This window comes from Scleropages formosus, chromosome 3 (genome assembly GCF_900964775.1).
Source record: "Scleropages formosus chromosome 3, fSclFor1.1, whole genome shotgun sequence".
Classification (NCBI taxonomy): Eukaryota; Metazoa; Chordata; class Actinopteri; order Osteoglossiformes; family Osteoglossidae; genus Scleropages; species Scleropages formosus.
The window spans coordinates 27328929-27355615 of record NC_041808.1 but is presented as its reverse complement, the minus strand read 5'-3'; the positions used below and the strand labels follow the sequence as shown (position 1 = coordinate 27355615).

Sequence of the window (26687 nt, the reverse complement as noted above, 5' to 3'; positions counted from 1 at the left end):
TTTATATTTTCCTTTTCAATTAATCTTTTTCTGCTTTTACAGCCCTTCCTAATGTCTTTTGCATTTTTCAGCCTTTTAGGAGCCATTTTGATAATTTACAGCACTGATGATCTAAAGAAATAAAGCTGAAAAGGGCACTGCCTGTGAGTATCGCTCTGCATGTAGACACCATGCCATTAGAGTAGTTGTGCAGTGTTACTAATGAATTTCAGGATAGCTGATCTTCATGTAGTCATGACTAGGGATTTATTTACTATAGCAGGGTAACATAGAGGTTAATGCGCTACAGTAATTTAACCAGAAAATAGTCAGACTGACACCATGGAGGGACCAAACCTTTGGGCTGGAGACACTGGAGAAGTGTGTATCTCTGTGAGATCTCTGCGTTCATCGCAAAATGTTTGATTCAAGTAGCGATGTGGAAAGAAAATGACAATGTAACGGAAAAAATGTCGTTGTGCAAAATAAAAATCCATTTAAATGAAACGAAATGTTTTCATAAACTGTTGAAGTTTTGAAGTGGTAAAGTGTTGAAGTGGTATTCCATTGTACTTCATCCCATTATACTGTATGAGTGATGAGTGTATAAGGAATATTGTGTAAAATACTGTATGTGACAGATATTCTATAGTTTTTTTCCATATGAACAAAAATATTATGGGGAAGTAGAACTGAGAGCAGCTCAGGAATATTTTTCATAAATAAAGGTGATGCTTAGCCGAAGGCCTTCGCTCAGTGCACATCTATCAGTGACTACAATAATAACAATAAAGCAGTTTCACCTCGGTAAATAAAACAAGGAAGACCACTGATTTTTTAAATTACTGTTGTTATTATTATTGAATTCATTTTATTATTTCTCTTTTTTTTTCCCAAAAATATTTTAGTTTGAAGCAAAAAACAGATGCAAATTTAGAGGGTGTAATGTATACAGCTGTACATCTCTACGACAGAAAATGCATGTGACTGTATTTATGGGTACAGTAATGTGGTACCAAAACTCAGAGATGTGCTGGATGAATGAATGAATGAATGAATGAATGAACTTGTGATGTTGACTTGTGTATACATCTTCTGTCTCTTCAAGCTACCCTTTTGCTGTTGTATTCACTTTTCCCTTCTCTGACGATAGGGTGCTCATGCATGAAATGATTTATTAAATGCATTATAAGCATGATAATCATAATGTACTTCGCATAAATGTATAAAACACGTTGCTATAACTTCACAGTCAGCGTGCAACTATTTATGTACATCCTACTGTCAATACTGAGAAATATGTGCCATTTCTTGTTGTTAGCTGTTCGTATGAACCAGATAACCATAGTTTCATTAAAATTAAAGAACTATTTCTGCAACATCAACTATGCCCATTTCTGGCGTTCTCGTGCTTCACTTCCGCAATCCGAACGCGGGAAAAATACGCACGAGGTTGCCAGAAACCACCATTCTCTCGAAGTTTCAGGAGTTGTAGCTATACGTATATGACGTGAACTATGTATACGTCACTTGTTATGCGAGCTTTCCCTGCTCATTATAGTGCACAACTTATCGGCTCATTATCGGATGCAGAATTTAATGTTTTAATTTATAGTTCAGAGGTCATTTCAAATTATGATTTGCTAGTAGAAAAAAAATTTTCAGTCTGCAAAGAGCCGTTGTAAACGTTAACTATCTCTTAGAAAATAAGTATAATATTTAATGAATTTAATTTAATTTTTGTAATATTTTAACCATTTTAACAATTACATTATTGCGGCATATAGCTCCCTGAGGCGAATTAGACTTTAAATCTCACCCACCATCTGGCAACCGCGGCCTTCTGACGCAAGGCTGTACACGTGGTGCGTGCACCGAGTCCTCAGCCGCTGGGTGAGAATGAGCTCCGAGGTGTTTGGCGAGAAAAGCGCGCAAAGGGCCACGGACGGGTAGTTAGTTTTCATTTGTTCTTGTTTGTGCCGCATTTGAAATGCAAATCCGTGCAGCTTGTGAGCTGCGATTTTAAATGAGTGATCTTAACTGTGCGACACTGTCACGGGTGGCGCGGGCACCTCTCTCTCGGATCGCACTAGTATGTTGTAAAGTTTTCCGAGTTTCGGTTGGTCGTCTGTGAGGGTGATCAGGATCTTCGGTCACTAGATCGGGAAAAACGGTGATCAGGGTGATCGATCACAGCGCTCGGATCAGTAAAAAAGTGATGGGATGATCGATCAGTTTACCCTTTTAGTCTGTGGATACATTGAATTCAGTGTCGATGTGTTTTCTTGTGTAACTAACACTGTGCTCTTCTCACACTGACACCTAGAAGCGATCAATAGAAATGAGCATAAGCTGTGTGTGTTTTAAGGCATAACCCATCCATATGGCTCAGATCAGTGGCAAAAAAACTTGAATTCAAGTTTTTATTTTGAAAACTTTTCAGACTTAAGACTAAATTTTCAAACTCCATTCCGGTGGTTTAAATTCAGATAGTTTGGGTTTTACTCTGTTTTCATAGTCATCAATGGGTATTGTTGCATATTGCCTAATCATTGGAATGACGCTGGATGAAGCTTATTGCATTTATTTAACATTTTTCAAGCTTGTCAGTTTGTGGTACACAGTTCCTGTCAATTCAAATCATTTTTCTTTTTTAGAGCCCTCTTCTCACACAGTGACACACGTGTAAGACGAGTCGACAAATAGGTAGACAATATATTAAATTACTGCACTATCTACAGAGTTATTAAATCTATAAGTATGCCTACTGGCCCCATGGAGGAAAGGAATGAAAACCTCTTAACTAAAAGTCAAGGGGGGGTTTTTATAAAAAAAAAAAAAAAAAAAAAATCTGTAGGAGTCCAGTCCTGGCTGCCCACCCCTCCTGGACATTCTAGATTAATAAAGATTTCTAAGGTAATTTACATTTAGGTTTATTCATTCAGCAGATGCTCTTGTCCAAAGCGATGTAAATCTCAGCAAATTAATTAATTTACAACTAATAACATTGTTGCCGAGTGTTAACTTGATGGCCCAGTTCACATAGGTACATCTCGTCCATCGTTGCAGGCGGTCGTCAGCTTCAGTCAGCATGGGGCGCTTGTATCGCGGCCCGCCGGCCTCCTCGGGCCTCGTCTTATAGGGAATGATCACGATTATCGGTCGTTTCTCTTTTTTCTTGTTTGCTTTTCAAACATCTGAACGGCAAGGTAAGGTCACTTATTACCTTTGCAGTATATTTATTTATTTATCTGATGCTTTCCTCCAGTGTTTTACCTTTTTTTTTTTTTTTTTTTTTTTTTTTTTTTTTTTTTTTGCTGCTGGGGGATTTTTAGTGCATCAGTTCAGGAGGTGGGACTCGAACCAGGGTCATTCAGTTGGATGGTACCAGTTGTAATCACTCCTACCTTTTTCTTCTTCATTGTTGTGTGGTTTTTTTTTTTCTTTTTCTCTCTTCTTCTTCTTGTTGTTATTGTAATAATAGGCAGCATAAAAACCAGTGTAGCCTTCAGCCCTTGAGGATTGCAGTTGCACATTCTTGCTCTGTTATGAGGTTTTATAATATTTTCCAGATACATTTTTTTTTTTTTCCCCCCCCTCCCAGAATGCTTCTACCCAAATTGCTTTATTGTTTCAACATACTTCTACCCCTTGAGATGTTCCGGATGTGCTCGTGCATTCCAGGGTGCTGGGGATCGAAGAGTGCCCATACAAGCATGAGCTGCGTCCCTCTGATCCTGCGTCCAGGCTGTCCCCCATCGTGTCTAAGCAGACCACGGCAGCGCCCGCAACTTTGTTCTTTTATTTACCTCACGTTTTACGCAACAAGCTGCAAGGGGTCTTGAGCCCCCCGTGCTCCCTCGGGAGCAGTTTGAAGCGGGATGTAGGAGAAAGTGACGCAGGGAGCTGGATTGCGGCGGAGAAGACTGACGTTCGAGGTGATTAAGTCTGAAGCTACAGACTACTGGAGGTGGAACCCGTGTGTGGGGTTAAGGTGCACTTAGACTGAAAGAAAAAAGAAAGAAATAAAAACCAAACCAGGTTTGAGGGCTTGGATGCATTGAGGCCGCTGGGTGAGCGGTGCAGTCTCATGCAGCTCCGCTGTCTGTTTCAGGATGAATGTTTGATGGCTCGCCATGATTTTACTCCATGTGGGACTTTGATCTGTGAAAGAAATTTAGCATAAGAGAAATCCAGCAGTGGGTGCTCATGATGAGATGTGTTTTAGTTGTGTGTTTATTACTTGACAGTAACATCACAGGTCTGGCCTTTGAGTGGGTTCAGTTCATCTGCACATGACTGGACAGTGCAGTGCATCAGAGTTCTGTTTATTTTTTAAATATCCAGAATTTTCAACAATGGGGGAAGCAGATACACACCAATAAAATGATTTTTAATAATTCGTGTATCAGGTGACTTGCATAAAACTTTCATTTTCTTTAATGATAATAGCAGATTTTCTAAGGACGTGTTAAATGCTGTGTCGACTTCCAACCTGCCATCGTAATCATTAGTAATTTTGTTGGTGCATACGTAAAATAAAACCCTAATTGTCTGAGGAAAATTGTTTGTGGAGGGGAAAAAAAAAAACTTCAGCATTTACAGTGATTTTAAAGCATACACCAGTGAATCCATAATCTACAAATAATTCTTTGTAAATGCAGAAACCTAATTGGTAATTATTTTTTCCCCTGTGGTAGGATGTTAGAAATACACAAGTTAATATTTCAAGTGATTTCCAGGCATTTTGTAATATTCTTTAAAATGGATCAGAAATTTTTGTTACGTATATGACGACTTGGGGGCGCGGTGGCACAGCAGGCTTAGCCGAGTCCTGCTATCTGGTGGGTCTGGGGTTCGAGCCCTGCTTGGGATGCCTTACAACGGACTGGTGTCCCGTCCCCCTCCAGCCTTGTTCCCTGTATTGCCCGGGTTAGGCTCCGGTTTGCTGTGACCCCCCTCGGGACAAGTGGTTTCAGTGTGTGTGTGTGTGTGTGTGTGTGTGTGTGTGTGTGTGTGTGTGAGATAACTGCAATGAGGGGTCAGTCATATGACTCCAGTCCCCTCCCGCACTATTAGTCCAGCCATGTCAGGGTGAACTCTGCTTCTGTGGTTACGTTTATGAACAGGTACTCGGTTCCTGGTTGCTTTCTGGTCGTCTTTCCATACCTTCCTGCGTGTGAGGCTTTGGAGCAGTCGAGACAAATTAATGTGAAAGTTATGAGCCAATGGCATGAGTAGCAGTGAAGGGAAAAGGGGCAAGGCGGAGGGCAGCTTCCGCTTTTAGAGCACATCGACATCCCCTTCAAGCAGCCATCGTGCCCCTGAAGAGCTCTTGGGGCTTTGCGGGACCCGGTGATGGCGGCGGCCTGTTCACCGGAACCACTTGTCCCTCATCCTCTCTGCGGCTCCCGGTGGCTCTCATACTCTCCTTGTTCTTCTCCTAAACCTCTTACAGGTGACCCAGGGCTGCCTGCTGCCCCCACCCCGGTACTCTTATGACGAGGGTTTTGTTTGCTTGACGCGTGATGTGGACTGCGACCACGGCAAAGTGATGCAAGTAGCTCTACTGCTTAAGTTTTCCACAGCGGCGATGGATTTTTGTGCTATGAAAAGGGCAAACTAATAAAAAAAAATACATGTATGAAAATCTGAAAAGAGATATGGACCGTCATCCCATCCAAGGTGTATTGTGCCTCATGCTCTGTGCTACCGAGAGAGACTCTGAATCACTGCAGCCCTGCGTTGAACAGGGACTTATTGATATTGGTTGGGTGGAAGGATGGATTCCTAGAGATGCCCTAGATATGTAGAGAAACCCTACAATGTGTGTGGATGAGAGATGGATGGACGGATGGATGTAACGGAGGTCAGACGGCGTTTTTCTCGCAGTCCTACCTTCTGGTGCTTATAAAGATGTACCATTAGCTGACTTTGGCACCAATTTTGATCAGAATCAAGGGCAAGTTCAAAGCATTTCGGCTATGGATGCGTTTGGGCGAGCAGCACGGACGCGCAGATGACAGCTCCCTAGCGTGCCTCCGCAGTCTTCCGGGGTCGCTAAACGGGCCTTGGCTGTAGAGGCTCGCCCTTTCGTTCCGATTCATTAAGCGGCAGGTGGTCTCGTTTTAATTGCAGGCACTCGCTGCGTGAAGAGATTCCAGATGCCACGCGGAGCCATGCCTCATTTAAGGGAAGCGGTACGCTGACGGCATTTTGTCTGGAATCGGGGGCAAGACAGGAGGGAACCGGCTGCATGGCAGAGCTGTGTTCCTACAGTTCATCCTTGCATGACCACAACAAATGGGGGCAATTGAGTCGTGCGATTGACACTCATTCCAGTGTATCGTGTACGTTTTTCTTTTTAAATTGATCTTAAATAGAGGGAGGAGGGCACTGCAACGAGTATGATGATTCCTTCCAGTTTTTATGTTGTGCATTGGGTGGTTGGTTGAAAATCACCTTAAATGTTTCAATCAAAACGTTTTAAAAAACAATTTGGGTTTCGTTTTAACGACTGAAGACGGAAATTCCTGCTGACCATGATGCTATGTTGGAAGATGGTGCAGTTTTTAAATAGTTTTTTTTTTTTTTTGATATTTTTTAAGTTCTATGCAAGTAGATCACTTTAAAAAAATTTTTTTCTTGTTTTTTTCCTTAAATTTAAAAAAAAAAAAAAAACAGAAAGACTCAACAGGATGGGGCTGGTAAAGGCTGCAAACACAGCTTTTAAAAATTGAATCCACACCTCTGTCACCCAGTGTGCACCAAAGTATACCTTGTGAACTGCACAAAGCTGATGTTTAAAGTTTGTTGCTCTGGGTGTTCCACTTTCCCCATTTTTCAGGAAAATACGATTTTTTTTTTTTTTTTCTTCCTTTAAGTCTGTAAGATATATTGGAAAAACAATATTGTGATGTACCGGACTGCATGTTCCAATACTCGTGCATCCGGATGTTCAGCCGTGCGCAGGTGAGATGATATCGCCATAGAAGTGTGATTAAAATATTTCACGATGTCCGGCATCTTCTGCTTTTTCGACGTGAAGGTATGTAAAGAGTATGTAAAGACTGTCGCCGGAGGCGTCTTGGGTTCCCACGCGTCTTTGCAGCAGCGCAGAAGGAGCCGGATCGTGTCGGGCTGTTGCGGGGCCAGGGTGCGCGTGTGGTTCGAGCCCGAGTGTGGCCTCCTCCTGGCTTTGTGTAACACTCCCTGTCTCTCCCAGGGCTGAGAGCAGGCCTCAGAGCAAGAAGAGAGAGGACTACCTGGAGTGGCCTGAATATTTCATGGCGGTTGCCTTCCTGTCAGCTCAAAGAAGCAAGGATCCAAGCTCGCAGGTACGCCACCCCCTCCACACACACCCCACCCTTGATCGATCGGAGCTCCCCTCTCCTTTTACCACCCTGAGAGTTGCCTGCTGGCTCTGTTTTTAATATGAGCCCTGACATTAAATATTAACCAAGCTGACACACTTGCATCAAGTCTCTCAATCCGGCATCGCACGGCTAATAAATCACCGGCCCCTTTTTGAGCCCTGCTGCCGCGCCGAGGCTCGCGAAGCAACAAGGGGTATGGCAGGGATTGTGGGTAACTTTGTCCTCCAGTCAGTTTGCATTTGATGCAGTGCTCTGAACTTTCCATTCTTTATTTTTATTATTTAATTATTGAATCTCGAATGCCAAGTCTCGAGGACTCGTAAAGGTTGGCAGAAATCTGAGGTCGCCGTTGGAGAAGTGCGCTAACTCTCTCGGCTGAGTGGACTTGCTCCACATCTATTTCAAGGCATAATTCAGAGGCCGCAGGTCGTGCCATTCTTGTTTTTGCCGAAAATGACAGTTTACCACAATTAAGCCTCGTGAACGTATGGGACTCGCTTTGCTGGTGGTCGTTTATCCACGTATGCCCGTGTTTCAGAACGACTGGGTAGTCCAGTGAATCGCAATATTCTATTTAAATATGATTTCCCAGGAAGTTCGAAACAAAACATTGAATCAGTCAAAAATCACTTTGTTTCGAGTGATTTACTTCTGTAAAACTGTCATTAATATTGTATATGCAGATCTATTAAGGAAGCGCTGCAAATGTTGCGCCATCTTCCGACATGACATCACGGTAACTTTTTTCTAAAGTTGTTCCTTAATCGACTCCAATGAAACCCACATTTCTAAAAAAGGGATTTCCAAGCGTGCAACTTTTAACATGTATTAAGTAAAAGATTTTATTATTAAAATAACGCATGACCGTTTAGTCTTATGACTGGACCCCCAGCTGTAATGATGGTAAGGTTGATGTAAAAAGCATAATGAGATGACAGATATGTAAATTTCATGGATATTTTTACATCTCAGTGTGGGGAAGTGAAGGTGAAGTAGGGATAGTTGGTCTGCAGAGTTTTCTCCTACACTTGCATCAAACTGGGGTACTGAGGAGGTCAACCCTTCCACACAAAGTTTGCCCGAAAGGCCAGGAGTGACTTTTTCCCAGCGTGGCAGCTTGATTTCCATGTGCCGTTGGATCTTTTGTAGATGGAAGCCCTGATCCCCTCCCACAAGCACATGCTAAAATTGGGAGGGGGGGGTAGCGGGCTTGATTTAAAGTAAAGATGAAAGGCGACCGCTTTCTTTCTCGGGAACAAGAGAATTGGTATCTGCCGTAAGTTGCCGTGAAGGTCGATTGTTTATGCATCGCAGTAGGGGACCAGGGCAGGATGCTCGCTGCTCAGTATCCGATGACCTTGCAGAGGAAATTGACGGGGAAGAAAAAAAAAAAAAACAAGATACAAGTTACTCATGAAAGGAAGACTTTTCTTCTCTCTGTCTGTGATTTTTCTTTTTTTATGATATGGAAAAACAAGTTTGAATAACTTTTTTTTTTTTTTTTTTAAACTCCAAGGCAAATCTTGCTTTGCTCTGTAACAGTGTGTTGTGAGAAATTGCTCTTTGCAGATAGATCAGGAAAAACATTGATACCAACACCACTTGAGCTGACACTAAGGCACATTGTAATGTGGGTGGAGGAAAAAAAATATTCACAGACTTGTAATGTCAGGTAAGAATAGAGTGGGGTTTTTTTTTTTTTTTTTTGATCCATGAAAGAGCATTATGGCGAATGCTGAATATGAAAATCACTGTGAATGAAGAGAGAGCATCACTTTGTCTTTTACGCATGTAAGAGACAGAGTGCATAAAACAAAGGAAACCCCAAACAAGTTATAAAATCATATAACTAAGGAGGAGAAGTGCAGAGTACTTTCCATCCTTCTTGGAACACTCTTATACAGGTTGTGAGCAGTGTTTAGTATGGTACTGGTCATGTCGGGAAGGAGGGCTGCTGTTGCTGTCATTATTATTACTAACTCAATCGTATAGATGAAAAGTTTTAAGGTGATTTCGAGAAAAGCGTAAGTTAAAGGAATAAATAATTATTTAGCTCTGTGCCTTTGCTTGAGGTGACTGGCAATCTTGGATTTACATGCTAAGCTTCTTAGTGGGATTAAACCATTAATACAGCTGTGTGGTTGGGGTTTTTTTTTTTTTTTTTTTTTTTTTTTTTAACTGTGTCGATTCAAGGTAAGTACCTTGTTCAAGGGTACAACATCAGGAGCAGGATTGAAAGCTGGTCCCTCACTTCTATGTTGATGGCTCTATGCACTGTGCTGCCTGCTGACCTATTCTTAGAGATTCAAAGATGGAAACTTGCTTTATAATTTTCCTTCCGGAATATCCCCTGAAAGTTTAGTGACGTTTGGACGTAGTCGCTGCCGAAGCCACCTAAAGCCATTCTTGAATCTGTTTAGTAGTGTGAAGGAGACTATAGTAAAAACAGAGTGTTTGGGTGCATAAGGTGCATCAGGTAAGCTAAATTGCATTCATGTTGATTCGTACGACCCCCTATGAGTCGTAGAGCGTGCTGTCATAGGTTCAGCACCGTGTTTGTTGTCCAACGGGTAACGGGATAAAGGAATCGATTTGGATTTTACCAACAGGTACCTGTAAATACAAGTAAAAAGTACTAGATGACTCATCAGACCATATTGACTCCAGTGCTCAGAGGTGCCCACACTGGGCTCATCACTGCAGGGTTACGTGTTTGTGTGCAGCGGTCTTGGATACGTGAGGTTTCCGAATGACCGACCAACCTTAAATGGCAGCTTTGTGAAGTTGACAAAGTACGCTCTGGCCCAGATTGTGCGGCAGAGGTCTGTATTCAGTCCTGTGGTAGTTTTTAGAGCTGTTTTTGCGGCTTTTACCAACCGTCCTGTTGCGTATCCTTCCGATCTTGCCTGCGTGCTTCGACTTGGACCGCTGCTCCTCTTTTCAAACGCGGCTTGATCCTGTTCAATGCACGCTGTCCCCTTGCCACGATACACTTACTGTTTTTGTTACTGATGCAATGCAGGCAGTGACCTTTTGGCCTCTTGTAAGATCATATCTGTCTCATGTTGCTTTAGAAACTCAGATATTAAAATGCTGGTTGTCAGGGCTCTTGCACTGATCACACTTTGGTAAATTGTATTCATATTAATATGACTCACCTGCACAGTCATCTTTGTAACCATAGTGTCGTTGCTTCAGACTTCGACTATTACTACCCGCCCCCTCCCCCCTTACCTTCCCATTATTTGGTACTCTTGTGTAGCTGATAAGATTTTGGGGATATGGTATGGGCCATTTCATCCTATAGCATGTGATATAAGAGCATTTGTTACAAGAACCTGATGTCTTGGGACATGTTTCTTTATTCGATTGGCTTGATGTTCAGAAGAAAGGTGCACTTTCCCCCCACTTCAGTCTTACCATGATAACTCGTGTTTTTTACGCATCTACTCTGGACCACTGAGCCTTGGCACCATGTGCAATGACAGAGTACATGTATCAGTAATGCCTAAGAAACACCCAGGAACATAATTGTTCGGTGGCTGTGCTGCGTTCATCCAAGAAAGGCAATAGATTGAAGTTACACAAAATGAAGTGCTTTTCCCTCTTGTTCATTTAGTTTTTAATTTAATTTATTCTTGCTGTGCTTTTATTTATAGATCTGCTTTTGTGTTTTGAATTATTATTTAGGAGCAGCAGGTGGCGTAGTAGTTAGAGCTCCTGCCTTGCACCTGAAAGATGCAAGTTCATATTTCACCTCCTCCTGTAGTTCCCTTCAGCAAGCTACTTACCATGAATTGACACACAATTACCCAGCTGCCGAGGCTTTTCTCCAAAGTGACTCGGAGCGTTAAGTTTGAAACATAACTGGATACACTGTTTTACCCATTTATGCAACAGGGTATTTTTACTGTGTCAGTTCAGGACAAATACCTTGCTCAAGGGTACTAAAGCAGGAGGTAGGATTTGAACCCAGGTCTTTGGTCTTTGGATTTTAAGATGGAAGTGCTAACCATTATGCCACCTGCTGCCCCCTGCTTTCTTGTTAAAAATGCATGAAAATGTTTCCTTTCCTTCAGGTTGGCGCATGCATTGTAAACCCAGAGAACAAGATAGTCGGCATCGGCTACAACGGGATGCCCAACGGCTGCGATGATGATCTGCTGCCCTGGAGTCGCGAGGCGCCCGACAGGCTAGACACCAAGTACCCTTACGGTGGGTATCCATCCGTCGGCTGCCTGGGGCAGCTCCCACTCCCAGCATGTGTCCCATCTGATATTTCGGGTGCTCGTCGTCCGATCATGGATGCGGATACATTACGGCAAACGCCTGACTTCTTGTCCTCGTTGTAGTCCGATGGCAGAGGCTGAGCGTAAGTACGCTTCCCGTGTAAATAAATCGGCTGATTAAAACAAAAATCTGTCATCTGGGGAGGTTACAGGCAAAGGAAAATGAAGGCTGGGGAGGAGAGGCTGATTAACTGCAAGGGGAGTCTTTTGTAGCGGGAACACGGGGCGGCTGGCGGTTGACGGCTGGTGGCTGGCGTGGGTAGCTGCGCTTTCCGAGACTCTCCTTACAAAGTGATTGAAAACGGAGCAGCGGCTCATTTGTTTTCCTGACAAATGAACTCGGTTTGTATTTTTGGAATCTCTCGTTTTTAAATGCAGCACTAAATGCAGGTTTTCCTGCAAAAGCCTTTGGTGTCCTTACCTGGTGCATTGTACCACTGTTGTCGCATGTTACACGTTCGGTGCAGAAATGTAAAATCGTTTATTCTGCATTAACTCTGAGTATTTGTTTAACGTGTTTTGCGGGGTGTCGAGTGGGACGGGTGTAACGCGCCTCTTGAACAATGGCTTTCCGCTCCCAAATGAAGCTGACGTGGCGGCCCGTAGAGGGCGCTGCTCTCTAAAATTTCTGGCCTGCGTCGCTGTTAGCGGAGCAGCATGGTAATTTGAGTACACGAACATTAGCAGCATGTGGGCAAGTTGATGATTCGAAAGGCTTATGCTGAACAACGCGCCCGATTCTCAGGTAAACAGCTGTTTGTTGGCTGACGGACTTTTAACGGTGTCCTGCTGACGTGTGAGGAGGAGAGAGAAGGCGGTTCTTCCACATCATTTGTCCTACTGTGGAATGTAAAATTTCCACGGCTCTGTTTTGCGGTAACTTTTTATTTAGCTGACGACTCCGTCCATGGTGATTTACAGTGCTACACAGTTATCTTCACAATGATTCACTCATTTATACAACAGGGCATTCTTACTGTATTAATTCAGGGTCAGTACCTTGGTCAGGGGTACTGCAGTGCCAGGGGATTCAGACCAACAACATTCAGATTAAAGGCAACGATTCTAACCACAATGCAACTTATCTCACTGTCTTATTTCTTTCCTCTTCCTGTTTGTTAATTTATTTGTCTTGCCAGCTAAATAATACAAATGATTGAATGTCATCTGATTGCATTTATTTAGTTTTCTTCAGATTTGGGCTAACAAAGGTGCATGTAGCAGTGAACAGTTTTAGCTACATGATTATCGAAGCATACTTTAACGCCACCGTTTTAAAGGCAGTCGTTACAGATCACAGTTCCACAGATCTGTACGAATTTGTGCAACTGTGAGGAGATCAGAGGAGAAATGGGGAAAGAGACCCTTCTTGAATGTTGAGAGGGATTCAGCAGCTCCGAGGGACAGGGGGAGGTCATTCTACCACATCGGAGGCAGAACTGAGAACCTACAGGGTTTTGATTTTAGATGTCTTTTCAGTGGGACCACCAAGTGGCCAAAAGTAGAGGAGTGCAGTGTTGCTGCAGGAATGTTGGAGTGATCAAGTCCAGAAGGTGCTAAGGTGCACATGTTTTGACCATTTTGTAAACCCTGATACAAGATGCTACAGGAAGCAAAAGGAGAGAGGTGATGAGGGGAAATTCTGATGTTTGACTTAGAAGGTTACTTTGATTACTCGAAATTATACAGTATAGTAACATTTGGATCAAATTTAGGATTCTTCAGGGTTCATTTTGTGTTCAGACCATGGTTCTTGGTTTCACTGCAGTCTAAGTGAACGCAAAGGAGTAATGAAATAGCCCTGACCGCGGTGCAAAGTTAATGACGCTATTTGTTGCAGTCAGCAACCGGGCCCCCAGGATTGGCAGCGCTCCAGTCCAGACGCCCGGACGTTGAATGTCGGGATTCACTGCAACTTGAAGTCAAGTGCAAGTCATGTCCCGGTTCGCTGTTTGAAGAGCTTGCGCACAGTCGCAGGCTGTGGGAGGAGCAGAAGCCTTGGCCGATCTGTGAAGATCGGGTTCATATTCAGTTACTTGTTTCTTGTGAGTATTAATTTGTATCTCAGATGGGTTTCATCCAAAATAACTGACCATTCGGGTAAAGTACCCTTTTCAGTAGCAGCACAGCAAGGCCTGTCCTTGGACCGGAAATGGAAAGCTTCAGCTGACCCTGGAGTGTCCTTCCCTAGCAGTCTGACTGGTGCCCGGTGGTATTATCGCTGGGTCTGTGTGGGATGATCTCTTGCTGTTGTGTGTGGTGTTTGAGTTTGCCAAACTGGCACAAAGTCCACGTACATCCAGTCGAGTGTGTGCGCGCGAGGCCCTGCCTGACACCTGCGCTGTAAAGATCTATGAGTTTGACACGCTGCTCTGAGTTGGCTTCAGTACCATCCACAGCAAGTGGTGCAGTGGTTAGAGCTGCTGCCTTGGACTGGAAGGACCCTGGTTTGAATCTCACCTCCTCTTGTAGAACCCTGCTGTAGTACTTGCCCTTAATTTATACGGTAAAAATTGCCCGGTTGTATAAATGGGTAAATAATTGTAAGAATTTTAACGCTGAACTCATTTTGGAGAAAGTGTCAGATTAGTGATTAAAAATAATAATAATAACGATGTTCTGCAATACATCTGACTGGTGTGAAATCACTCCTCACCCAGAGCTGCCATGTCTGCGCCATGTCAACACGTAGAGGAAAGCCAAAAGTACTACAGCTGCCACCTTATTCGCTCTCTCGCCTTTTCACCCTGAGAATTGGCTGGGAGGCAGCGTGCCACTTAGAAATGACTAGAGCTGGATAAATGGGTAGCCTGAAATTTGCAACAAAAAGCTGTCTCTTTTTTTGAAATTTTTTTTTTATTTTTTTATTTTTTTAATTATAATAGAAGGGCAGCACCTCTTGTTGGCCTTGGTAATGTTGGGCTCTTAAATATAGAAAGCTTCTGATTTGTAATTGAAGGCAGATCAGGTAGGTCAGCAAGCCAGCTGTTTGTGGCCGTCCTGCTCTCTGAAACCACAGAGAATGACCTCCTGTCCTTGTAAATGATAAAAACAATAAATTTGTGCCTATTAAAAAGTTAACTGTATCTGCCCCGGCCTACAATTTAGAGGATGGGTTTTACGATTTGGAAACCGTTCACGATTCCTTTAACAAAGGAATCAAGTCCTTGTTCTTCGCAGAATGGTAGGGGAGGCTTTAGATGAATAATGTCCTCCTTAGAAATGTCTGTGCTTTCACAGATGGGATACATTTTCCTTACTGAGTTACTGATGGTCTTAAGCGTTTTTCTCATTGTGGCTCGGCATCCGTAGGTCTGGCCGTTGGTTTCCCAGGTGACACTTTTAAAACCACCTAATCCTTTTCACAGTGTAAAAAGAATGTCAGCCACTGAATGCTAGAATTTAGTTAAATTTTTCTTGGCTTCCTCCTGGTACCGCAGCCGCAGAATCTGAATTGCAGATCTTAACTGTAACAAATGTGTGTTTTTTTTTAATTTTTTTTTCTTTTTTAATTTAAAATAAAAAGCTTTTGTGTTTGTGCTAATTTCATGCTCTTACAGGAGGTGGCCTCAGCCTTACAAACCATCCTTCTATAGATGGAAACCAGCTTAATGCTGGATTCATTGGGTATAATGGGCAAGGTGTTATGCTTTCACCTGAGCAGAATTCCTTTGCTGTTTCCTGGATGGTTGTGAACTAGTGCAGTCCGTTTCATTTGTGTTGGCTGTCAGGATGGCTCATTAGCGTTTTGCTTTCACCCTGCCTGGTCTCTACTGTTTGATTTGGCTCATGTTTCCACCTGGCCCCTATTTGTTCCAGTCTAGTCCAACCTCGTCTGGCCTTCAGACCTTGTTGGCGGCCTCATCATGTCGCTGGACAGCCCCCCTGGAGCAAATTATTAAAATGCGGTGTACTCTTTGACCCACTTGAGAAGAGTTACTGAGCATAGCGATTATCCCCCCAGCCCTGCAGCCTTCTTGCCCTGGTCCAGGAGAACATACCTGGACTCATGTCCACTGGTGTCCCACCCAATTATGCTCCCACCACCACTTTAATATCTGCTGACCAACACATGAAATGATAAACCAGATTAGACTAGTATTTAGGTTAGTGTCATTCTTCATCCTACACGTCTTTTTACCCCCTCAGCACTCGTAATATAACTATATATATTTTTTTTTTTTTTTTAGATTTTCTGAACTTATTGATTAGAATTTTATTATTTTAAAATAGTTTTCTTATTTTTAGTGTCACTCTCTTGAAAGGCTGATTTCACTTTGTCTGGCATCTCAATAGTACTGACCTGGCAGGCTGCATTTTGCAATAGATAGAAGCTTGTGGTTTTTAACAGGTAGCTATGGCAACCACACAACAGCCCTTCCCGGTACCTGTGGTGTCTTGTCTGCATCCCTGTGGTATCCTGCCCACAGCTCCTTTGGTCTTCAGTGCTTGCTGGGTCGGAGAACTTGCCTCATTTGGACGCCTACAGAACACTGGGGACTGATGTTAACTAAAGAGATGCTTGTTGTTACGCTGCAAATATTGTCGCATTTAAAGTAAATCTCTACGACCCCCAAAATCGCATTTTTAAATAACACTTCAGAGTCAAGATATGGAACTGTTTTGGTGTTTCCTGAATTGTTGGGCACTGGAGAAGCTCTTTATTAACCTTTTGTGCTTGTTTGTTTCTGTGTGAATATATGCCTGAATAGAACTGAAAATGAAAAGTGCTCACACTCCCCTCAAGAATCTTTGTTTCTGCCTTAAAAAAAAGTCTGTTAAAAGTAATCGTTTTTTTGTCCTCCCAGTGTGTGTTTTGTGAGTGTATTATCTGAAACAGCTTTGTATTTAATGAAATGTAGTGTAGTGAAATTCTTTTTCTCTCTTTTTGATCTTTGTTCGCATCAAGTTTAACATAATAGTTTAATTTTGTTTATGCTTTTTCTGAGATGCACTTTTTTCAGGCTTTTATTAGTGCCATTTTCTTCCTGGCTGGATATTCTTAACACATATGGTCCTCATGTTTCAAATGGTGGGTTTTTTTTTGTCTTAGACCTCCCCAGAGAATAAATCAAGGTATGTCTCTCTTGTATTAATTGTACCCATAATAAATCAAATTGAAAGTGGTTAGATACTGATAAGTGTTAAACATGTCGTTTCAAGTTATTGGAAGGTGAATAAATCACAGTTCTGAGACTGGCATCCCATCTGTGGTTCTTCCTGCCTCATGCTCTGTTTCCAGGATAGTTTGTGGAACATGGCAATCAGGCATAAGATGAGCGGTTGATGACAATTGAGTAAAGATCTACGGCGAATTTTTAATCGATTAATAAATTTAGCTGAGGTTTTTTCCAGAAGCTAAACATGAATAAATGGGCTGTATTTTATGGGCTGTAACATTGTGGTTGGAATTATGATCAAATCAAGTTACCAACAAGACTTCTGGTCCCATTTGTGTTTGCGAGTAGAGAAAAACGGTGTAAAATCGGTGTCGGGTTGGGTTGAAACATGCTAATTTGTTAGTTCGTGGTGAAAGGCGAGAACAGTATGTTTGACAGATTGGCATGGTGGCCTGACTGTCTTTGTGTGGGATTGTCACACTTGTGAGCACAAGCCTGCTGTGTTCACAGAGCAATCTGGTTCAGCAAGAACCGTCTTGGGAGTGTGTGACCGCATTGCCTTCAAAGCTCTTTAATGTTATTTATCTCAATCGTATTATGCTGTCTGTGGCCGTCCGTACCCTTTTAAATATACATTGCTGTATTTGTTTAAGAATGGTGTTTCGCGTTCCCCCCCCCACAGTGTGTCATGCGGAGTTGAACGCCATTATGAACAAGAACTCGGCAGATGTGAAGGGCTGCACCATGTACGTGGCCCTGTTCCCCTGCAACGAGTGCGCCAAGCTCATCATCCAGGCAGGTGAGACGCGTCCACCTCCATCCGTTCCAGCTGTCCTGCATTTACGCTCATCCATTGACCCTTTTCTACAAAGTGACTTAACAATGTTAAGCTGCTTATGCTGATTTACCTATTTGTACAGCTGGATAATTTTTACTCTATCAGTTCAGGGGGTCAGTACTTTACTCAAGGGTACTACAACAGGAGATGGGACTCGAACCAATGTCACTATCATCCAGAGGTGGTAGCTCTAACTGGTATGTCCCTTGCTGCTGCTTCTCACCAGACACATTAAAAGGTATAGAATACTTTTTAAAGCCTCTTCTGCCTATATTGTGACATAACCCATCAGTCTAATTCCTTCAACTGAGGACTCTTTGGATGCCATCCATTATTTTATTTTATTCCTCCAGGCTGGAGACAGTGTAGAAGATGCACGATGTGTGTGATGGCTGTCAGTGTGCTAGAGCTGTTTTTTGGGCACTCTGTTTACCCAGAACAGATTATATGTTGGGGGGGGGGTTTCAGCACCATCACTGTCTCCCACAGTGCTGAGCCTCCCCATCCCATCTTTTCTTTCCCTTTTTTTTTTTTCCTCTCTTATTCCATCCCCAACAAAGCCATCGTTTTGACGTTTCAGCTTTTTCCTAACCTGTTAGCATATTCGCAGTTTCAGCTCCCCCCCCCGCAAACTCCTCCTTCCCTTTCATTTTCTCTCCTGGTCTCCCACCGCTCTTTCAGAGGCATCCCAGAGCTGCGTATTGAAATGGGATCGAAGGCTCCCTCTCTGATGGCGGGGAAGGTCGCGCAGCTACCTCCCCGCACAGTGGGAGCGTAAGCTCCAGCTCAGGGCTCTCACTTTGTTAGGAAGCGTCTTGCCACAACTCACTGTCTTTTAAACTTCTTTGCATCTCCATCTCAGACCCTTCTCTTCTGATTTCGTGACCGTGACACCCATTATGAGTGCTCCTTGCCAGGTGTTGGTGTGAAAGGGCACATTTTCAGAAATGTTATTTAAAATGTGGTTTGCTGTGGCAGAAGAAAGGCTCTGATGTGGGTAGGAGTAAAACTGCTTTTCCTCTGTCATTCTTACATCCTCTTTGCACTCATACTAACAACAGTTTGGTACTCTATTATTGATCTTTCAAACTTTTTTTTTTATTTATTTTTTTTTTTTATTGGGAAGCAGGCAGCACAGTGCTTAGGGCTGCTGCCTTGTGCTGGAAGAGCCCAGGTTTAAGCAGTACCCTTGATTGAAGTATTTGCCCTGAACTGACATGTTTACGTTTATTCATTTAGCTGACGCTATTCTCCAAAGCGACATGCAATGTTAAGTTACTACAGCTATTTGTCTGTTTCATACTGGAGCAGCTCTAACTGCTGTGCTACCAGCTGTCTAAACCCTGTTAACCAAACAGTAAAAATGACCCAGCTGGGTAAATGGGTGGATGACTGTAAGTAGCTTACTGTGTGTTGCTTTGGAGAAAAGCATCTGCTATATGAATAAATGTATAGTACATTTTGTGGGCTTTTGAGGGTCACTGAAATTCACTTTTTTTTTTTTTTCCTCACTGAAGTGTTTTTTTTTTTTTTTTTTTTCTTCTCCCCTACTGAAATTCCTCTTCACTATATTAAACCATATTTTCAAGGTACTAATTTAATGGTAATTTTCTTCTTGCATCTGTGTTCCAAAACTGTTTTCCAGGAAAACCAACCAATAAGTAATTTTGGATCTGTATCGGAGTGTCTTACCCTCCGATGAATGATGATGACAGAAGCTTGGCTAGCTGGCAGACAGGTTTTCCTGCAGTTGCTGAATACTGGAATACTGAATTTTTTTTGGGTCTGTTTTGATATTTCCAATGAATTGATATCATAGTTCATATTTGATATTGAAGAACAAAAAAAATGTTTTTCTCAGTTAGTTTTGTTGTACACTTATGAAGTGTTAGTCATTAAATTACTCAAGAGGCATTAATAATCAACGAGTGACATTGTAACAAAGCTGTGTAAAGCATTTGGACTCAGGCAGGCACTTTCCTGTCCTCTCAGCTCGCACTTTGGAAGGACTTCAGTGTACTTTAGAGGGCGCTGTGGATTTATCCCGCAAGAAGGCATATGCCTATTGCCTGGAGCAGGATCAAGCTGGCTTTTGGGGCCAGAAAAAGCTGCTGCCTCAAACGACTTGTTTAGGGCTTAAGTTATGCAGCATTCAGCAGGGTCTCCAGTGAGTGACCTGGCAAACGGGATCTTGGTTAATTACGGACTCCGTTCTTTGTAATCGTTTTGAAAATATGCCTGCCTCTAAATATAACATCAATTTTTTTGTTATGCTGAGGTGGGAAAAGAAATGGACTGTTCCTGTCATACAAGACCATCCATCCATCCATCCATCCATCCCCAAGTCCAGTCTGATTACCCTGCTCTCCACATCCAGTACCACTCATTTCTCTTCTCTTGGTTATTTAAATGCTTTACTTACTCTGTCTTTGGGTTTTATTTCATCTTATGTTGATGGGATTGATAATCACATCCTGTCAAAATCATTTAGTGAATCATTATACTCAAAAGGGGCCACAGAGTAATTAGCCTGGCAAAATGATAAATCTTGGCGAGCTCCTAAACCCTCATTGAACCGAGAGCTCCATATGTACTGGCTTTATTACGGCTGAGGTGGGCTCCGGCATTCAGGGAAAAGAATTATGGGAAATTACAGGGTTGCGCCCAGGCTTGAAGTGTGCATGAAGCTCTGATTGCATCCCCAAGTTGTTTGACTTCGGCTCGGTTTGCTTTCACATCTCATTTCACGTCCTCCCCGTCGCCTTTTGTGGCGGTGCCCTCGCGGTCCCCGCCACCTTTTTTGGCGCACGCCCATTAGCTAATCTGCCGCTTTTGTTTATGCTAATCCTCGCCCTTTGAAATTTCAACAGTTGTCTCTTTCTGTTTGCTACCCTAACTGTTGCTTTCTTTGTTGACCTCAGCGCGGCACCCACACCGGCACATGAGAAGCCCGACAGATGGTGGCTCCCCTCCTTTGCCATTGTTTCTCGCGCTCCGTTTTTACGGAATCATGGTTTCCCTCCAAATTTTTTGGATTTATTCAACAGTGCATTTTTCCTCTCCCTTTCTGCAGTGCAGACTCCCTGCTGTTATGATGCATTCCTCTGCTCCTGACCAACCGGGAGTTGTCCTTTTTCCACATTCCATAATAAAAAGATATAAATCCATTCACAGTTTTCTTCAGTCCTCTGTCAGAGAGTCTGTTTGGGGGCTTTTGTGACCCTGCTGCTGGAGACACCTTTCTCATCCCGGTCTCTGTTCTGAGGGATTTTTCCTATACATATTGTGTCCATGATGCTATGATGGTAGTTTCACAGCAGAATGTGTGGAGGATTTTTATTCAGATTATATACCTCATTCACAAAGTCTTCATGGCTCAATACCAAGAACTTGTTAAATGCCAGTATTCAGTATTTGTAATAACTTGTTTCAAGCGAGCTAAACCTCTGATGAAGCGGTTTCTTCACTCATCTTCTACTCAATAAGTGACGATGCGGGTCAGTGTCCATCCCACTGCCAAGTGTGCATACCACTGTAGAGCGAAAGTCTGTTTACGTGACACACTCTGGTGATTTCAACTGATCCTTTCCCAAACCTCTGGCATAGCGATCTTCATTTTGCACTTCCTTAGAAAGTTGGAAAAGCTTGGTCGTACCCTTAAAGGGTGCTCTGTCTCCTGTGGGAACCGGACATGCTGTGTTTTTGGTCACACCTGAGCCGTCCAATGCCCTGTGTCGCCTGTGTTGGGATGGACGAACACGGTCACTTGGACAATGACGTGCAGGTCTTCCTGCAAATCCGTGCCCTGCTCAGGCTCTCCAAACACCAACTCTTATTTGAACACATTGCTCGCTCATTTCATCATCAAAGTGCCATTGCTTTGTACTTGAGCGCATATGTTTTTTTAATGTTGAACAATAACTGTCCTTTTCTGCAGACACCGTGGGGATCGACCCTTTTTTAGGCACGGTGGTTCAGAAAGAGCACCCCGTCTCCTCAGATGCCACCCACAGCCCCCAAAAGAAATTCATTTTATATTTACGATTTCTTTATGCATTGAAAGAACATCAGTCTTTGTGGTTATTGGTGTTGGGCTCGTCAGTGTGTCTCCGGTAGTTTATTCACGCACAGGCGACAGCAGCTAACAGAACAGGCTGGCTCTGCTGAAGTCCCCAGCAGCTGGAAAATGTCAGGTACGGCGGTGACCCGCTGTTTGACCTTCGGCGAACGAGTGTCTCGCCGCACCGTTCCCGCACACCCAGCGGCGAAGATGAGCGCTCGGCACCTCTTAACGGACTGTGCTTATGCAACGTTCGGCTTCTCCCCGATTTTGGGAAGCGGACTTGCGCTTTAAGGAAGACATCGACAGACCGCTGTTGCATTACTGTCCACGTCTCTGTTTCTCTTTATCTTTCTTGTTTTTGCCTCCCGCTCAGTCTTCCATCTCCGAGATGTTTGCCTCTATTTAACGGCCCCCAGCCTGCTGCTGCCTTTTAGCCCATCAGAAAGGTAATTGATGTTTCTCTGTCTCTGCCTGCAGGTATAAAGGAGGTGATTTATTTATCAGACAAGTATCATGATACCCCTGAAATGACCGCCTCCAGACGGCTGTTTAACTTGGTTGGGATCACATACAGGTGAGCACGGAGGCCATTTAAGATGGCTTAATTTACATCTGTCAAAGCTTGATATATACCCATCAGTCGTGCAAACGAGCTGGACATGAAGCATGTACTTAGGATATAAACAAATGCTGTCCCTGCCTGAAACTCAGCTGTCTCGGGTCGCGATCGGACCGCTAATGAATAGTTCAAGAGCTCAGAAAGACCTGCATTAGAGCCATTACTCACGTGGGGAAGGGCAGCTGGAATGATCGCCGTGCTTTTGCGGAAAAGCAATCTCGTGTTCCCCTGGTGTCACGGCAGGGTTGCTGTCCCAGCGTGCGCGTCCGCCTCGACGGGGGGAGGATAATGTACTCGCGAGCACCTCGTGCTCTTCCCACTTTTCTTTGATGTGGAGATTATTTTCTGTTGAACAGCTCAGGCCAGCAACTGTCTTGATATTAAATGGTTTATTCTCTCGTTCTCTTCGTGCATTAGGCATTGTTTAGCTATCGGGAGTTTGTTTCATCAGCGTCTCTTCTTACTGGCCCCCTTTGACTCCTGGAAGACTGCCTAGATCAAGCTGCTGACATATTTATCGAGGAAGTATTCTTATCAGCAAGAGCGGTTTTGGACCCAGACATAAGGCATCTTCTGTCTTTTTTTTTTTTTTTTTTTTTTTTTTTTTTTTTTTTCTTTTTCTTTCGAGATTTCCCACCAACCAGCCATTGATAGTGTGTCTCCAAAAGGAACTTGTTGGAGTTTTGTTTGTTTTTCATCATTTAAAGTCTAACTAGGCCAAGGAGATGCCTGCACACCAAAAGAACTGTGCCAAAGTAGGACTTCCTGTCTTTGAAGTGATACCCAGCTGTGACCCGACACGGGGACAAGGCAGACGGTTCTGCTCCTCTTTCCCCTTTGAGCAGTCTGGGGCAGGGCGGTTTTGACTCCAAGCCGGAAATCAAGATGTTTGTGAAGATCTAGGATACGCTCCACAGCCAGCACTAGAATGTAGACTTTTTTTAAAAAATTTTTTTTAGAAAGCTGTCACAGTATTTCTGTCAGTATTTTTCAACATCATTCGTCCAGTCGGATACTATGCCAGTACTCGGGGACATTAGCATTTGTGCAGTGACTATTGGTAAATGCAAGTAACTCTCAAACAATTCAGAATAGCAAATGTCTCTTGTTTTTGTGTGGGGGAAAAAATTAAAAACTGTAATCAGTTCCTAAATTCTCTCTCTCGCTACAATTTATCTGTATTATAATAATTTTTTTAAATAGTGAATTTCATGTTTATGTCAAGTCCCTTTTTCATTTTCATGACACAAAGGGTGCTAAGGCACATAATACTCTGCAGAGTTATTTCCAGATTGTTCTCTTTTTGTGACAAACAGCACTGTACCCCACCTTATCCTTCATATTAATAGAAGTGGTAGGTCTAGCACTAAGGTGATCTAGAACAGCCTACTGGGAATCAGGCTTATTGGCTCAAGGCCTCCTGTTCTGAATCACATATTCAAAGCAAATATGACACACCAGGTCTTCCTGAGGCCGAAACAAATGATGCTCAAAGCCATTGACAACCACTGAGCACATCTGCTATAGCTTGGGGCAAATCCACTCATAGCTCATGGGCATCTTTGTGGTTGAGATGTTATGTGGTATATAGCTAAAGCATGGGTATGGTGACTCGTATACATTTGCATTTGTTATTTAGCAGAAGCTTTTCTCTAATACAGCTCGATTTAATAGTACCAACCTGTATTTACAGCTTAGGCTCTGTGAAAGTCTATAATAAACTACATACAGAATTAATAGATGCTTTTCTCCACAACAATGTACAACTCAGGAGTAAAAAAAAAAAAAAAAAAAAACGTGGATTTCTCAACAGATAGTTTTAATGCAGACACAGTTGTCGAAGCACAATAAGTTTGTCCAATACCATAGTTTTTACTGGCACGCATTACACGAGTAGCTACATGTACCATTGACAGGAGGTACAGACAGATGGTGTGAGACAAATTTATGAAGCAGTTAGGAGATCAGGAGAGAAGTGTGTCTGAAAAAAATAAGTTTTGAGTGCTCAGATTGATTCAGCAGCTCTGAGGAATAGAGGGTGCTCATTCCTCCAGATTGCTGCCAAAACCAAGAACTTCTGGACTTCTGATTTTGAACTTGTCGTGCATGATACTGCACGTTGCTTTGGAGAAAGTGTGTGCTAAAAGAATAAATGTAAATGTAGCCCTCAGAGAAGACTGATCCAGAGCCAGGAATCGGTGGACAGGGCTGGGCAAGGCCCTCCACGTCTGGCAGCTTGGCAGCGAGTGAGCCAGCGCTGTAATGGTGTTGACTCGATGTTGAGCAGCATGACCCCGATGATTAATTCCAGGAGATTGCGTGTCCTCAAATCCCTCCCATTCCCCAGCATGTTGCCTGGTAATTGGTTCTTTCACAGATGCAATACGCTGGAGGACATGAAGGTGAGAGGATAAGAAATTTTACAAACATTTGTCATCTGTTTGGCAAAGAAATTGAAACCAGTTAAGAAGAAGGAAAATGTAATAGCAAAAATGACTAATTTCACTTCTTTTTCTGTGTGTTCCAGGGAGTTTAAGCCAAAACACAACATGATCGTCATTGACTTCAATTCAATTAACCACCCAGGAATGGGCAGTATGACCGGATCAGTCCACTCACCTTAAATGACCAATGCTTTCGTTTCACCCTCTCATCTGCAGAAAAAATTACATCAAATCTCTTTATAGAACATTTAAGACATTTTCATTTCAGGATTCTGTTACTTTGTGGGATTACTTTGGCAGCTTTTGGCAAAGAAACCATAGTGTTACACATGACTAATTCTAAAGACCCTTTATCACTTTGGATAGATGTTGTACATATTTTTAATAGCTTGAAAAGTAGAAATAATTGGTGGGTTAAAGTAAAGGTAGATTTTTTTTTTTTTTTTTTTTTTTCCCCTCCTCCTCTCTCTTTCCTGCCCTGCTTTGGCATATTGAAAAGCGTGATAGTCATGTTTTCAAGTTCCTGTATGTGTACTTTTTCTTTTTGAATGTATCTTTACTTTGTGTAATTCCTTAAATAAATTTAAATGAATAATTGTTTTTCAGGATTTTTTTAAATATTAAAAATTTCTTGAATTTTTTTAAATTAAAGTGGTGGGGGGGGAAACTTGATTTTAATGATGCCTGCTTCTGTTAGCATGGGAGAAAGATGTATTTACAAGAAAGACACAGCTTCAATTCTTCACCGACCGGTTTTTCACCAGCTGAGTGGGGAATGAAGTTGTCTAATGAGATGAAGCCAGAAAATCCTCTCTGGTTGTATACAGTCTGACCTCAGGTTGGGACACGAGTGCCACTCTCACTTATGCCTTGGCAATATTAAATCCTGGCTGGTTTCAGCTCCATTTTTCTCAACTTGAATAAAAGCTGTTGCATGGACACTTAAAGCTCAGAAGATGCACAATGTCTCCTGCTTCGCCAGTGGTAATAAAGAGGTTCAGCAGAAAGCAGGTGAGGAAACATTTGTGACGGTTCTCGGTGGTTGCAAGGCTCATTTGTGACACCTGTAAGACTCTCGTGTCCTCCGACTCCATAAGGATGTTACACATTTGAATTTCAAAGCGGGGAAGAGGGAGAACGATCAACACGTGCCTCGCAGAGACCTGCCAAGTCTAGCTTCTTAAAGGAGGATTTTGCCCTTTTCCCCCCCACATTCCTGGAAGGAGTGATAAAATAATCAATTGTCAGTGTCTGTTATCTTGAGACTTAATATGTTGAGGCTTCAGAGTTGTGAAAGCTCTAAGAAGTTGCCCTCAGACTTTTTTCTTCCCCCTCCTGATTTCCTTTTTTGCTACTTTCTCAGATCTTGTCTTTCGCTCTCTTCAATGTCCTCGGCTTCTTGTACTGAAAACCTCCTGTCCTCACGCACATACGCAGAGTGCACAAAGGGCCACCGTCTATTCAGATGTCCTCCTCAATGGCTTATTGTAGAAAGCGTTCAGCCGCTGTGATTAAGCAAATGAAAGGACTAACAATAGGTACTGTCTCGGCCGAGTTGTGTAAAGTCAGAAATAAATTGCAGCCGGTTTTCGTTTTGACCTCAACCAGCCAAGAGTGTCTCCATATTTCTGCTAATTACTAAACGGAAGAAGTTGAAACACTTGTACCTTACGTTCTATACTGCTACAAATGTTCATATAAAATTTGGGAGCTGCCTATTATTTTGGTTTTTAAAGTCTTTGCAAATTAGTTTTTCAAAAGGGAACAAGTCAAGTGTATGCTGGCCCTTCAGGTTATGAACACAATGGCGACCAAAAGTTATTTTATAACTCGCTTTGTCAATCAAAAGTCCTTTTTCACTATGTCACAGTCAAAGTTTAGCAATACCCTTGATTCATTGACAGGTTAGGCTCTGTAAAAGTCTCAGATAAAGCTGTAATAATGCATTACATGTACGTT

At 42.8% G+C, this 26687-nt stretch overlaps 1 protein-coding gene across 1 annotated transcript; it reads left to right on the top strand.

Annotated features, from left to right (window-relative positions):
- Positions 1-1844: 1844 nt before the first annotated feature.
- On the top strand, positions 1845-25328 carry dctd (dCMP deaminase). Its single transcript, XM_018738375.2, has 6 exons — positions 1845-1928; positions 7205-7316; positions 11435-11570; positions 17447-17563; positions 22143-22239; positions 24812-25328. Exons 1-6 carry the CDS (start codon positions 1879-1881, stop codon positions 24906-24908), a joined length of 609 nt encoding a protein of 202 aa, XP_018593891.1. The 5' UTR covers positions 1845-1878; the 3' UTR covers positions 24909-25328.
- The last annotated feature ends 1359 nt before the right edge of the window (positions 25329-26687 follow it).